This window comes from Lissotriton vulgaris, chromosome 1_2, assembly GCF_964263255.1.
Source record: "Lissotriton vulgaris chromosome 1_2, aLisVul1.2, whole genome shotgun sequence".
NCBI lineage: Eukaryota > Metazoa > Chordata > Amphibia > Caudata > Salamandridae > Lissotriton > Lissotriton vulgaris.
In genome coordinates, this window is record NC_141686.1 from 295,521,368 (window position 1) to 295,535,278 (window position 13,911).

General features: G+C 48.8%; 1 protein-coding gene across 3 annotated transcripts in view; it reads right to left on the bottom strand.

Moving 5' to 3' along the window:
• The window catches only part of KDM2A (lysine demethylase 2A), a 939,997-nt gene that overhangs the window by 140,832 nt on the left and 785,254 nt on the right, over window positions 1-13,911 (bottom strand). For 2 of the 3 annotated variants that reach the window (XM_086953271.1, XM_086953273.1), the window contains one exon: window positions 148-183. The exons of the other annotated variant lie outside the window; for it this stretch is intronic. In XM_086953271.1, coding sequence (XP_086809397.1) covers window positions 148-183 — 36 coding nt within the window. The remainder of the gene's footprint in view (window positions 1-147; window positions 184-13,911) is intronic. 3 annotated transcript variants of the gene reach the window in all.

Here is a 13,911-nt window from a genome sequence, read left to right on the forward strand (position 1 = left end):
AATGTGTTTTTAGAATTAGAGCATTGCCACTTCTGGGGAACATGCACCACTGCTATTAAGTTGATGTTGCTGCCCGAGGCTTTGATAGCCCAAACAGTATTCGCAGAGAGTTAAAGTAAGAAGGTAGAAAGGAAGAAAATAACTCACTGGCTGCAATAGGAGTCGATCATTTTCTTGCGCCATCTGCAGGAGAAGACACCAAAAATCAGGGGCAGCAAGTAACCTATGCACCACATAGGGAGATCTCAGTCAGAATCTGGGCTTGAAACCCCATTCTCTAATAGGGTCTCAAACGGCAGCCCAGTAGTGCAGACATTCGACGCATCAATCACCAGCCAATGGAAATGAGCTGTGAAAATAAGTCTCCATCTCCAACCGATGCCTGCACTACCAACTGTGCTTCCCCCACCACCACACCCATACAGACAACCCTAGTCACTTGGCTCTTCACACCCCCTAGGTGATCAGGACAGGTCCTCATTGATGATCCTTTTTACTAGAATATACACCTTCAAGGAATCCAGACATTGAATATCTAGTAGGATCCACATGGCGACACCACAGCATACCGCAAGATGATTCATACCAAAAACAGACCTGTATATTTCCCAGGAGATGAACTCCGAACTTGAGGGCATCTCAATAAGTTAACTGTCCAATTCCTGTTTGTTCAAGGACATGCAAAAATCCGCCCCAGAGAACTTTAGATAATCCATCAAGGATATGGTTGTGAACCACAACTTATGACTCAAACCTCTGGTGGCACCAACACACATTTTGAACTGCCAGAGATCTACCTCCAGGTACTGACGAACAATTGTTACTTACCTGTAAACAAGTGGTTCTCCAATATTGGTGTCTTTCATAGATTCACATGCTTGAATATTCGCCATAGTCAAAGCGGGAGCCCCACGGTAAATAAAAAAGCAATAAAATCCCAATAAAATATGTATGTAAAAACATAACACAAACATACACACTAGAAATAGTTGCAAATACCAGGTCATAATTTCCACATAGGAATACATGGCAAGAGAAAACATCTGCAACATATCCCTGTCATTATGTTATTCCAAACTACAGCCAATCAGGCGCGAGCACCCCTCCAGAACCTTCTCCTCAGAGGCTCAGGCCCTCAGATTTTCGAAGCACAAGAGTGACAAAAGAGTCTGGGAGGAGAAGCGAGCCTCCGAGGGGAGGCGGGCGGGTCGCATGGGAATCTATGAAAGACACCAATACTGGAGAACCACCTGTTTACAGGTAAGTAACAATTGTTCTTCTCCTGTATTAGGGTATCTTTCATAGATTCACATGCTTGAATAGATTAGTGAGCAGTAATAGCTGGCAGCAAGAACATAGGTATGAAGATGCACCAATAGCATAGCCAGGAGGAACAATAATAATAATAACCGTATCAATACACAAACCATATAGGTGGAGGGTAGAAAGCAGAGGCTCACCTTAGTTAAAAAGATTGCAAGCAACTGCTTGTCCCACTGCTGTATCTGTTTCGTTGATCGTTTCAAGGCAATAATGTCTTGTGAAAGTGTGCCTGCTGGACCACGTAGCTGCTCGGCAAATTTGATGAATCGGCACACCAGCAAACAGGGCAGTAGAGGATGACATCGCCCTGGTAGAATGAGCTCTCACTGAGGATTGAAGAGGCTTGCCAGCCTTCTGGTGACAGAAGGAAACTGCTGAAGAAATCCAACGTGCAATAGTTGGCTTGGTGACAGAACGCCTGTTGCACATGCATCCGCAGGCTACGAACATCTGATCAGATTTGCAAAAAGGGTGCCGTCCTATCGATGTAAAATTTAAGGCAGCGCTTAATGTCCAGAGAATGTAATTGTGCTCCGCTGGAGATGAGGGTTTAGAAAGAAAGTCTTTTTCGAGAACAGGGTCATTGAGGTGAAAGTCAGTGGGCACCTTAGGCAAAGTTGGAGGTCGAACCTCCCTGTTCTTTTCACAATAGTCCTCAAGCACCTAGCCCCGTTTGGTATTGGACATTGTATCAAAGGGCCATGTCTTGGAGTTCGTAAAATTTCCTCCTCACACTCCTCCAACTGGTCCGCCTTCTGCACACCTCAAAGACCTTTTCTAGCAGATTCACATCATGATTATGAAGGGTAAGGGCCGTGCTTTGGAGTTCGTAAAATTTCCTCCTCACACTCCTCCAACTGGTCCGCCTTCTGCACACCTCAAAGAACTTTTCCAGCAGATTCACATCATGATTCAGAAAGGTGCCATTGAAGTGGTTCCCAAGTCTCAGAGGGGAATGGGATTTTAATCCCGGTTTTTCCTCATCCTCAAGAAGACAGGCGACTGGCGTCCCTATTCTCGATTTACCGGCACTGAACAAATACCTGAAGAGCCAGTCCTTCCGCATGCTCACGCTGATGGAGATCCTACGTCTTCTCTGCATGGACGAATTCATGACCACCATAGACCTCCAGGACGCTTATTTCCATGTGCCAATTCTTCTTAGTCACCGCAAGTACTTGCGTTTCCGGGTGGGGCGGAGAGACTTACAATTCAGAGTTTTGCCTTTAGGCCTGAGCTCCGCCCCTCGTGTCTGCACAAAGGTTTTGGCCCCGGTAGTGGCTTACCTACTTCTTCAGGGCGTCCAAATCTTTCGCTACCTGGACAACTGTCTCATCAAGTCGCAGTCTCACAGCCAGCGGTCTAGAGACACAACTCTGTCAGGACTTGTTTAGCTCCCTTGGCCTGTCCATCAATGCCGAGAAGTCTCAGGTCGACTCAGCTCGTTGCAGGACTTTTCTAGGCGCCACTCTGGATACGTCACTAGCCAAAGCATTCGTGTCTCACAAACGTCCGCTGCGGATTCTACGCCTGGTAACCCTCCTTTGTTCAAAAGAGTCAGTTTCCGTTCGTATATTGAAGTCTTTTCTGGGAATGGCTTCCTCGTGCATCTCACTGATACCAAAGTGCAGGCTCAGGAGTCGCCCAATTCTGGAAGAATTGGACGGTCAGTGGCGTCAAGTCACCGGCTTCTTTAACTATCTTGTTCGTGTGACTGCCCGGATGAGGTTGGCTCTCCAGTGGTGGGCGCAGCCGTCCAATGTGGCTGCCGGGACCTCATTCCTCACCACAACTCCGGAACTCACTCTGACCACGGATGCCTCCTTGGAAGATTGGGGCGCACACCTTCAGGGGCTGTCCATCAAAGGCAAATGGACTTAGTCTCAACGCTCCTGGCACATCAACAGGTTGGAGTTGATGGACATATTTCTGGCTCTCAAATCGTTCCATCTTCTGATCCAGGAAGGGATCGGTGCTCATCCAAACAGACCATATCACCAGTATGCACTATGTGAACAAGCAGGGCGGTACCAAATCTCCTCTCCTGTCTCGGTTGGCACAAACTATCAGGGACAGGGCGCTTCGGCACCACGTTATCCTGACTGCAGTTCATCTACCAGGCATCTCGAACATCCTAGAGGATGCCCTCCGCAGGTCCGCATCCTCGACGCAAGAGTGGGAGCTACATCAGCCGACTGGACTTCATCTTTCGGCGTTTGGGTCATCCAAACATAGATCTTTGCGAGCCCAGCGAACCGGAAATGCCCGTCCTTTGCAAGTTGGCTTCCCCATCCATAATCGTCCGGGAATGCCCTTTTGATGGATTGGTGCGGTCTATTCGCCTATGCCTTTCCGCCGATTCCACTGGTTCCTCAAGTGTTGTGGAAGATGCGGAGACAGCCGCGCCACATTCTCCTGATCACTCCCAGATGGCGTTGACAAGCATGGTTCTCGGAACTGCTGCTTCTTTCTCAGTGCGATCCCATTATCCTTCATCCTCGAGCGGACCTCCTCACGATGGACGAGGGTCTGATCTGTCATCTGGACCCCTCCTGGGGAAAAGAGGTAGACCGAAGCCAACCCTGGCGCCGTAGAACAGCCGCCCCTGCAAGTTGACGGAGCCAGTGCAGGCAATATCCACAGAGCAGTCGATGATCTCTTCCGACGCTCTTTCTCCGTCCTAGAGAATTTTAAGAGCCTCAGCCCTGGAGGACTCCGGAATGAGGTCAACCAAGCTGGACATGTCAGACAACGTCCCAGTATGGCCAAAGCGTTAGAGGCCCTAGTGAAAACCACAGTTGAGAACTTCCGCCTGACGGCATCTAGGAGACGACCATCACGATCCGGAAGAGCCGTAATCAGGGAAGATGGGATTCTGGAACGGCGCTGGGTTGCCTGGGTGACTACCGAATCCGGTTTAGGCTGCGCCACCAGGCAAGATGGAGAACCCTGGTGCGCCTTATACTTTTTCTCCAATCGAGGTAGTTGTGCAGGGATGGAATTCGGCGTCAGCATCAACTTTACTCCTTCATTTCAGATGAAGTCTATGATTGGGACAGTCCGAACTTGCTTGAAAGGTTGACTCTTAAAAGTCATACAAGAGGAGGAGGAGCCAAGATGGCCGCGGAGACGGACGTGTAGTCTCCCGGCTCCCCGAGCCTGTGTTTCCCCGCAGCATTATCCTGTCCCTTCTCCTGCATACCGCTACCGCGGGAGGTAGACGGTAGCGCGCTGTTGCCGATGAGGTTTCTCCTGGGTCCCTGCCTGCCCGCAAACCGGCGCTATTGACGGGCGGAGCTTTCGGCTTTGTCCTGCCCTGGAACCGGACCCGAGTCGTGGTGCGCCGCCGGGGACGGCCGGAGCTCTGTGGGCCGCTGATCTGAAACGAAGCGGACGTCTGGTGCCCGACAGCTCGCTGGAGATAAATCCTACATGGCTCTTGGTGGTATGCGATGACAACTGTTTGGAGGCTACTCCTGCGATCTCTCCCCTGTGTGACGCTACGGTGAGCCGCTCCGCTTTCCCCACTTGCGCTCGGAGGCGATTTGGCTAACGTGCTTCTCCGTCGCGATTGCCTCCCGTTGGATGTCGCACGGAGAGGGTAATTTACATGATGTTGCCCACTGTCGGAGGGCCCTGACTGCTGCGAGGGTTAATCCCCGGATTTCCACAGTGTACTTTGCCTCCTCATATGTGTGTGCCACTTGGTGAACCTAACATGGCGCCCGGCTCCAGCGGAGCGATTGTGGATCGTGCCCCGAAGCCTGACTGTTTTGCCCTTCCTGGACCTGCGAACATGGTTCATCATGAGGCGTCTCGGCTGGTAGATGTGAGCTATTTGCAGCCTGTTTACTCCCGTGCCACTATCCTTGCCGCACTCGCCGACTTGAGTGCAGAATGGAGTGTGAGAGCTGCGGCGCTGGGTGACCGGCTGGACGAAGCCGCACTCGACTTGAGGTGTATGGTGTCTGCTGATCCTTCGCACTGCTCCTCTCGACCCGCACAATGCCAGGGCCGAGATACATTGTTAATACACGAGCTGACGACGGAACAACTATCGGCTGGTGACGATGTAGGCGGCTCGTTACCCATCTATGTCAATGAGGCTACAGTGTTGCCATCCCTGCCTGATCCTTCGCCTTCGCTCGCAGCCTCAGTGTCTCTGCCCGTGGTGCCGACGGCACGGCGCTTGAAACTACAGATTGCCTATGAACTGCAAGCTGCGCTCCTGCTTATTAGTGCCATACAACATCTGAGACTCGTGAGGGCACCGCTCTTTTGGACATTTGGTACTTTATGTAATTGGCACTCTTTATCTTGCATTGGGGCTTTTTCTCAGTACCGAGGGCGGCCATCTTATCCCTTTGTTCTGTCCGGGGCGGGTCCTCCTTGGTGGCTGTCTTCGGGGAGACGCATACGCTCGGGTCAGGGCTAGGAGTTCTTCTTCTGTCTGTTGTGATTGAGGGGCGGCTGGGGACTGTATATAAGATGCTTTCTTAATGCGAGCCATGACTGGTGGAATATCTCCCCCCTATTATCCTGAACTTGCTAAGATTTGTTTCTGTTATTGAATGAAGGGTGGACAGCAATTTATGGCCGGGGTGTCCGGGAGACCTGATGTGAGGTGGGCTCCTCCCCACTTTTGCGTTTCTTTTTGGGAGTGGTAGATCAGCTTGTTCTTTTCTTCCTCCCTATATTCAAGTGTTGAAATTCTTCGTTTATTATCATTCTTCTCCTTTTTCCATATTTTCTTGCTTTCTCTCGCCTTTTTCTTCTTCTCCTTTCTTGCTGTATTTCGGGTTTATGGGGCGACAGACACTCTGCTAGGGGGGGGCAGGCCATAGCCTCTGCATGTGTGTAGGGTGGGGGGGTTATATTTCATTTTTGTTAGTTTCTATGGGACCTGTTTTTGTCTTCTTTATACTTTTTCCTTTTTCTTGGCCCGTGTTCAGGCATACTGGGCGAGGGGTGGCGGCGTAGATGCAAGTGGGAGGTTGAGATTGCGACCCTGTAGCACGAATACTGTGTGGCCATCCTGCCTGGTCGGGACTGCTTGTCGATATGTGACAACCGTAAACTGTAGCTACTGTCATGTCCCACCTGCATGGACCTTGTTCTTATTTTATTATTTTGTGAGTACGGAGCAACACGACCTGAACTTAATAGTTGCGAGAAAAACTTAAAAACTTAACCTTAATTACTCCTGTGTCATGGTCTTGCAGCATCCTCCAGTCTGATTTTTGCTTAATAACCGATGCGCGGCTGTACTACTATGTCACCGTATTGCATGCTCTAGTGCTACATGAGAGTTCGTGGCCGGCCGGATGGTTGTGGGCCCGTATTTGTTCTTTATTTCATGCACAATAAAGGTTTTCAAAAAATTAAAAAAAAAAAAGTCATACAAGAAGCAGTCCTCTTCCCTTTGAACCATAGGAAGTTTAAAGCAGAGTGCTGCCGTATCCATGAGTTGGTGGAAACCTGCAATGTCAACAGGAGGGGAATCCCCCGGAGTTACAGGAGGTGGGGGAAGGCGTTTGAATCTGGTAATCGTCCCAGTCTTGCATATCGCCATCACCATCACTATCGTCGTCCTGCAGCTCACCATCCTCTGTCCGAGCGAAAATTACTATCGTCGTCTTCATACACTGTGGCATGGACCTGAATAGTGGTCTTAGTAGGAGCAGGCGGCGGTGCCCGTTGCGGAGCAGCGGTAGGAGGTGGTGCAGGCACAGGTGCTAGTCGCAGCATCGGAAAAGCGGTAGAAGGTGGTACAGGCGCAGGTGCCGTAGGCAGAGGCGAACAATGATGAGATGGCGGAAAACGCCTGTTGTAATCCACTAGCATATACTGAAGATTGGAAATAAGGAAAAGAGGAATTGATGCCGTCGGAATCTGAGTGGACGGCTCTTCCGCCTGAGAATACATGTTCTCATGATCAACCCCATAGTCCTGGCACTTTATCACTAATTCAGAAGGGCTATGTGCTGCCCGGAAATGATCATCCACTTCGTCCACAGAAACACAGTCTTGCTCAGAACCTGTCGCAAACCGGGGCGACAGGGGCTGCGTGTCACATGGAATGTCAAGCTGTTCCAGAGGTACTTGGCGACGTTGGTGCAATGGGTCGGCGGAGGAAATGCCAGACCCGGATGAACGAATCTGCACCAGAGGCAAGGATGATGGCACCACTATCGACGAAATAGTCGTTGAAGCCGTTGACGAAGACTGGACAGATGTGGGCGAAGCCATCGTCCACGGAACCACCACCGACGGAACCACCACCGACGGAGCAGTCATCGACAGGGTCGTCGTAGACGAGGCAGTCATCGACAAAACCGCCGTCGAAACATTCGTCGGCGGAACATTAGTCGACGGAGTGGCCGACGACGAGGAGGCCTTCTTGACAACTCTCGACATAGATCCAGACTCTTCTTCGATGTCGAGGCAATAGGAATAGTCGACAAGACAGTTTTAAAACTGAGGCATACCTTAGTCGACAGACGCCGTCGACAAACCAGAGACGGCAGATCTCGAACCGTGCTTAGAAGAAGCTGTAGACGCCTGAGAGCCAGATCTCGGGGCGTTGGCGTAGAAGGAGGAGATGGGGACACCGCAGGAGCCTTCAAGAGTGAGAGTTTCTTCTTCAAGAAGGGAGAAGGTAAATCCTGCACACTGCTACGCTTTGAGGCGGCTTTGGAAGTACCTGACACCAGGCTATCTGCGTCAGAAAGAGCCGAATCCTTCTCCTTCAGCCTTTGTAACCAGACGAGGAGGCGACCCTCCCTATCCTTTAAGGTCTTGGTGGAGAAAGTCCTGCAGATTTTACATTTGCCTATCTCATTGTCAGGATAGAGGCAGTATATACATTTCTTGTGGGGGTCTTTGGAATAAAGTCTCAACTTCCCACAAGAAGGACAAGGTCTAAACAAAGACTTCTTACTTGAAGACATTGTATAAAGTACTGGAAAACCAGAGAAAAGTAGAAAACAGACTCCCTTCACATGACGTGCAGTAGAAAATCTGAAGGCCTGAGCATCTGCGGAGAAGGTTGTGAAGGGGTGCTAGCACCTGATTGGCTGTAGTTTGGACTAACAATGACAGGGATATGTTGCAAATCTTGTCTCTTGCCATGTATTCCTATGTGGAAATTATGGCCTGGTATTTGCAACTATTTCTAGTGTGTATTTTTATGGGTTATGTTTTTACATACATATTTTTATGGGATTTTATTGCTATTTTATTTACCGTGGGGTTCCCACTTTGACGACTGGGAATATTCAGGCATGTGAATCTATGAAAGACACCCTAATACTGGAGAACCCCCAGAGCAAAGCCCAGTGGATAAACTGAAAGGAATATTTGCCTAAACTTTCCACACTGTCACGGATTCCTGTTTTTGTTCGAACATGATAAGTCATGAGTTGTGGTGTGAGCACAATTGTTTCTGTACATAATATATATACATTGGTCACCTTTTCTGTTCAAATCTGATCTGCAGGTTTAAAGTTTAGTAGTGCAGTAACTAAACAGTGAATCAATGCCACTCACTTGACCAAGCTCAGAAAGATGGAAGAGTGCTCACAATTACATAAGTGAAACATTGCATCTATTTGTTCTACAAAGATCTCCGCTTCTGTTGCCAATTTAAGAATTTGTTTCCACAGCCAACACTGGATGGTTGCATTTGAGTAATAACCGTCTCTGGGACTTCTGGCTACAGATCATGATTTAGATCAAGTTACAGCTCTTTGTAACAATTTTTACAGAACCACCCTATCTAACTGCAGATGGCCCACTTTGTGAACAGTCCCCAGGAGTTAGACTGGATATGGAAACGCTTAAAACAGTACTCCTATGCGCCAGCACTTGATGTTGCATGACTTCCTGCAGACATCGTTCAGCTCTGGAAAGGTCAAGCACGGCCGCACATACGCCATCAAGGTGTGCTGACATTAGTGACTTTCTTAGGCTATGCATCTGAGTGTGCGTACAGCCCATCGGTAGATAGGCATAACCAGTCAGCAGCTCTCTAGATCAGGACCTTCTAGGAAAGTCCAGTTGACAGAACTGGGAGGCAGAAGGGCCTGTGAGGAATTTGCCGTCAAGAAAGATCATTACAGAAGCTAAGTAACTTGCTTTTCTGAGGTTTACTTCGAACCAATGATTCTGCAACCTTGCGGATAGTTACAGTAGCAGTACCTCTTCAGGTGGCAGGTCTGAATTGGCTCAGAGAAGTCCAGCAGGACCTAAGGGGTGAAACAGTTCTCGATGGACCTAAATGGTCATGTAGTAGTGCCTATTGAATGTATATACAGAAATCCACTGAGCCATATGACAAATGTCCAGGACAAATACTCTATTTGCTAAGGCAGTGGTAGCAGCCTTTGGTCTAGTGGAATGAGCTAGTAAGCCATCTGCAGGCTGCTTCTTCGCCAGTTTGTAGTAGATCTTCAGAACACAATCAGGAGATCCACCTTAGCACAGCTTTGCCCTGTTTAGCTCCAGGAAAAATTTCAAGAGCAGACTGTCCACCCAATATTTTTGGTGTGATGCATATAAAAGCGTTGTGTCCTTTTGGAGTCCAAGCTACAAAGTAAATATTCCTCAGTAGAGAGATGAGGTGGGCCAAAGGATACCAGTAGGGAGATAACTTGCCCAACATGAAATGGCGTATGCCCTTTTGGTAGAAAGGAAGCACGGGTCCTCCACCATCAGCTTATCTGAAAAGAATGCTGTAATGGTTGCCCGCAGCTTGGTCGCACGCCTCACCGGTGTTACTGTGATGAGGAAGACAGTTTCCAGCATCAGAAGTCTCAAATGACAACTGTACAGTGGCTCAAAAGATGCACATAATAAAAAAAAAAGAGGACTGAGTTTAGGTCATTATGGCATCACAGGTTGGTGGAAATTGTGGTAGATTGTGCACTCTTGATATCTTTCCAATGGCACCAGTATATACGACTGGAAAATTTGCGTGCTTCACTTGCCATATGCCTGCCTAGCATCTGTAAAATTAATATGTAGTGGTCAAGGGCAACTTGGACAAAAGCATGCACTGCTGTAATTGATATACATCAATTAAACCATGTACTATTGATCTTTCGTCCTTTCCTCTTAAGAATCTTTACTAATTAGGTCTTGTAACATAGCAAACAAAACACTTTGTAGTACATTATACATAACAAATGAAAAGTTCAACTTGTAATCATTATTACAATCATTGTAATGCTTCAAAAGTTTGTGAAGAACAGTGCCCAATGCATTTCGGGACGACCTGTCCCTTCGTCAGGGGCAAACATGTCAACAAAAAAACAGATAAAGCGATGTGGGAAAGTGGATAAGAAAAAAAATTCTCTAGTGTTTATAGTGCTGTCCACGCGCTTGGTCACGTGAATAGACCTATGAATGCAATGCCAAAACACCTTAGAACTCCATGTATCATGCACACTGAGTCCTCTCAGCATGACAGACGACGGTGGACTACCGTTCCTGCTCCTCTATACCAGTTTCATCTTCTGTATTGATCCCACGCAACAAACCCAGACACAAACCGGTGGTCACAGTCCCACTCTCAGTAAGAGAAATCCAATAAGGCTCTTCCGAAAAGTAGAAGTGTTGTGGCTGAACCTTTTGTCTTTGAATCAACTTACAAATTTGATTAATAAAGAACTTTGAAAATTCTACGGTCAATTCCTGGACTTTATTTTTTTCATCCTGCGCACACCATTCAATTACACCAGAGTGCTCTCTTCATGTACCGGAGCTAAATGAGTTACTTACATCCGTCTTGAAATTAAAATGAACGAATCCTCCTTAAATAGCCCGTTAAGAAAACAAAAAGCCTGAACATTTAGGGGACTTTGACAATAGATGCTTTCCTGCCCTGCTGCTGCGCTGCACGAGTCCTCCCGCCGCCGCTTCTACCATCTTCGCGGCTGCCGAGTGGAGGAATCTGCTTCCCATCATCCCCTGCGGCAGCGTAGCCCGGAATAGTCAACCCTGCGCCTGTAGGCGCTACAAAGGCTGCGAGTCTCCGGTGGAGCGGGTGTGAGGCTTCTGAACATTTAGGGGACTTTGCCAACGGTGACTTTTGGAGAATAGATCGCATTCCTGCCCTGCTGCTGCGCGAGTCTTCCCGCCGCCGCTTCTACCATCTTCGCGGCTGCCGAGTGGAGGACTCGGCTTCCCATCATCCCCTGCGGCAGCGTAGCCCGGAATAGTCAACCGTGCGCCTGGAGGCGCTACAAAGGCTGCGAGTCCCCGGTGGAGCGGGTGAGGCTTCTGAACATTTAGGGGACTTTACCATCGGTGACTGTTGGACAATAGATCGCTTTCCTGCACTGCTGCTGCGCTGCACGAGTCCTCCCGCCGCCGCTTCTACCATCTTCGCGGCTGCCGAGTGGAGGACTCTGCTTCCCATAACCCCCTGCGGCGGCACAGCCCGGAATAGTCATCCCTGCACCTGCAGGCGCTATAAAGGCTGCAAGTCCGCGGTGGAGCGGGTGAGGCTTCTGAACATTTAGGGGACTTTGCCATCGGTGACTGTTGGACAATAGATCGCTTTCCTGCACTGCTGCTGCGCGAGTCCTCCCGCCGCCGCTTCTACCATCTTCGCGGCTGCCGAGTGGAGGACTCTGCTTCCCATAACCCCCTGCGGCGGCACAGCCCGGAATAGTCATCCCTGAGCCTGGAGGCGCCACAAAGGCTGCGAGTCCCCCGCGTCGCAGGACGCCGGGCTAATCACGGGCAAAGGGCGGGCCCTCTGTGGCCCTCAGAGGCTCAAGGAGGTTGGGCTGGGCCATCCCCCCTTTGTGGCGCCCCCTGTAACTGTAATCAAGGTGACTTGACTCTCTACTTGGTGGCGCACGTCTACACCTTGTGTCTGCAAGATAACCTTACTTGAGGGGGGGGGGTATCGTATACTATACCTGTAGCAAGAAATTCTAATATGAACAAATCTAAAAACACTCCAATGTCGACCAGATCTACCTCAAGGAAAAAGGCGCAAGTTACCACCCCACTCCCAAGTCTCACCGCTATTGATAGAATGCTTCAAAAGACCATAGGTGTTGTGGTCAATGCGATTGAGAGCACGGAGAGGCGTCTTTCCTTACCCCCAAGTATGTGTCTATCCAACCAATCACCCAAATCACCACGAACGTTAACACCTCTAATTCTACTGTGTACTCACAGGATGCTATCCTTATGCAATCATTTGCAGGTTTCCCAAATATAGATCGCAATCAGATAATTTCATTAGACCAAACCCTACCACTTGACCTTGACAACAGGGAAAGCAGGTTTTCACTGACCCCTAGCATACAGATAAATGTAGAACCCCCCCAACCTAATTAATGAGTTGGATGGAGAAGAAGGGATTGATGTCTGCATCTCTAATGAAGTGTGTACACCACCTGATAAAGGGAGCCCCCTAAATGAGTGCTCGAGAGGGGAAGGGCATATAGGCAAATTGTCATCTAGAAGAATCATAATGGGTTGCCAGTAAATCCAGGGCAAAATCGAAGGCTGAATGGCACAAATCTAGACTGGGGAAGAGGAGAAGCACGAGTCATACACAGAGGATCATCCATAGGGCGTCACAACCTATCACATCAATAGCCCAGAACCAGACAACAGTCACCCAGGGAGTCACAGGGCAAGACACCATCGAATTAGCAAACCAGGCCTGTGATAACTACCTGTGTGAAGATGATAAGGAGAAACTAGAAGTAGTACAACAGCAAAATAATGAAATCTTGACAAAAGTTATTAAATCCCACAAACCACAGTCTCAACATAAACTCAATGATAAACCATGGAACTCGCTAAATAATAAAAACATCCAAGACGCTGTATAGGTTACATGTAAGTCATCCAAGCAGATACAGACACCAACACCTCCAGATAAAAGTCACAAGGAGTCTCAAAACAAGCGAGGTGAGAATAGGGACGTGATGCCCCCTCTTGATGCACAGCCGAAGGATGCAGCAGCGGAAAATGCAAATGGGAGGGACGGGAGTGAGTCGGCAGCAGAGGGCATGACCAACACTGTTAGCAATAGCCAGCCAGAGCAATCTAAAAAACCAAGACCGGTTAACAAGAATGAGCGCATTGATTTGCCCCCTGAATCCCACCCCTTTACCGTGGTCATGATAGGCGTAACAACACTAGGAGAGGGGAAATTAGAAAATCACAGTGAACTAAAAAATAAAGTTAGGCATTGGTTAACCAGATATAGGCCAATTCCCTCATATCTAAATGGCCAAATACTTCACGTTAGAAGGGTAGATTGGGTGGGTCAGAGAAACAAGGTCTTAGATGGCGATTGCATCATTATAAATTTTAAAGACAGGCGTGTGGTAAACTATATTAGCGGTTGGAGGGAAGGAGAGTTAGACAGTAGGATTCAAACTGTCGAACTCAGTTACTTTTACCCACCAACCCCTATGTTATCCTGATTTCCTGATTTATTGAGCGCACAGCTGCCCCAGCAAAGGGGCGTCCTGGCGCTAGAGCAGAACAAAAACCGGACAGGAGGTGGGAAACACAACACAACGGCAACAGAACTAAGGGGCGATGGGGAAAAGA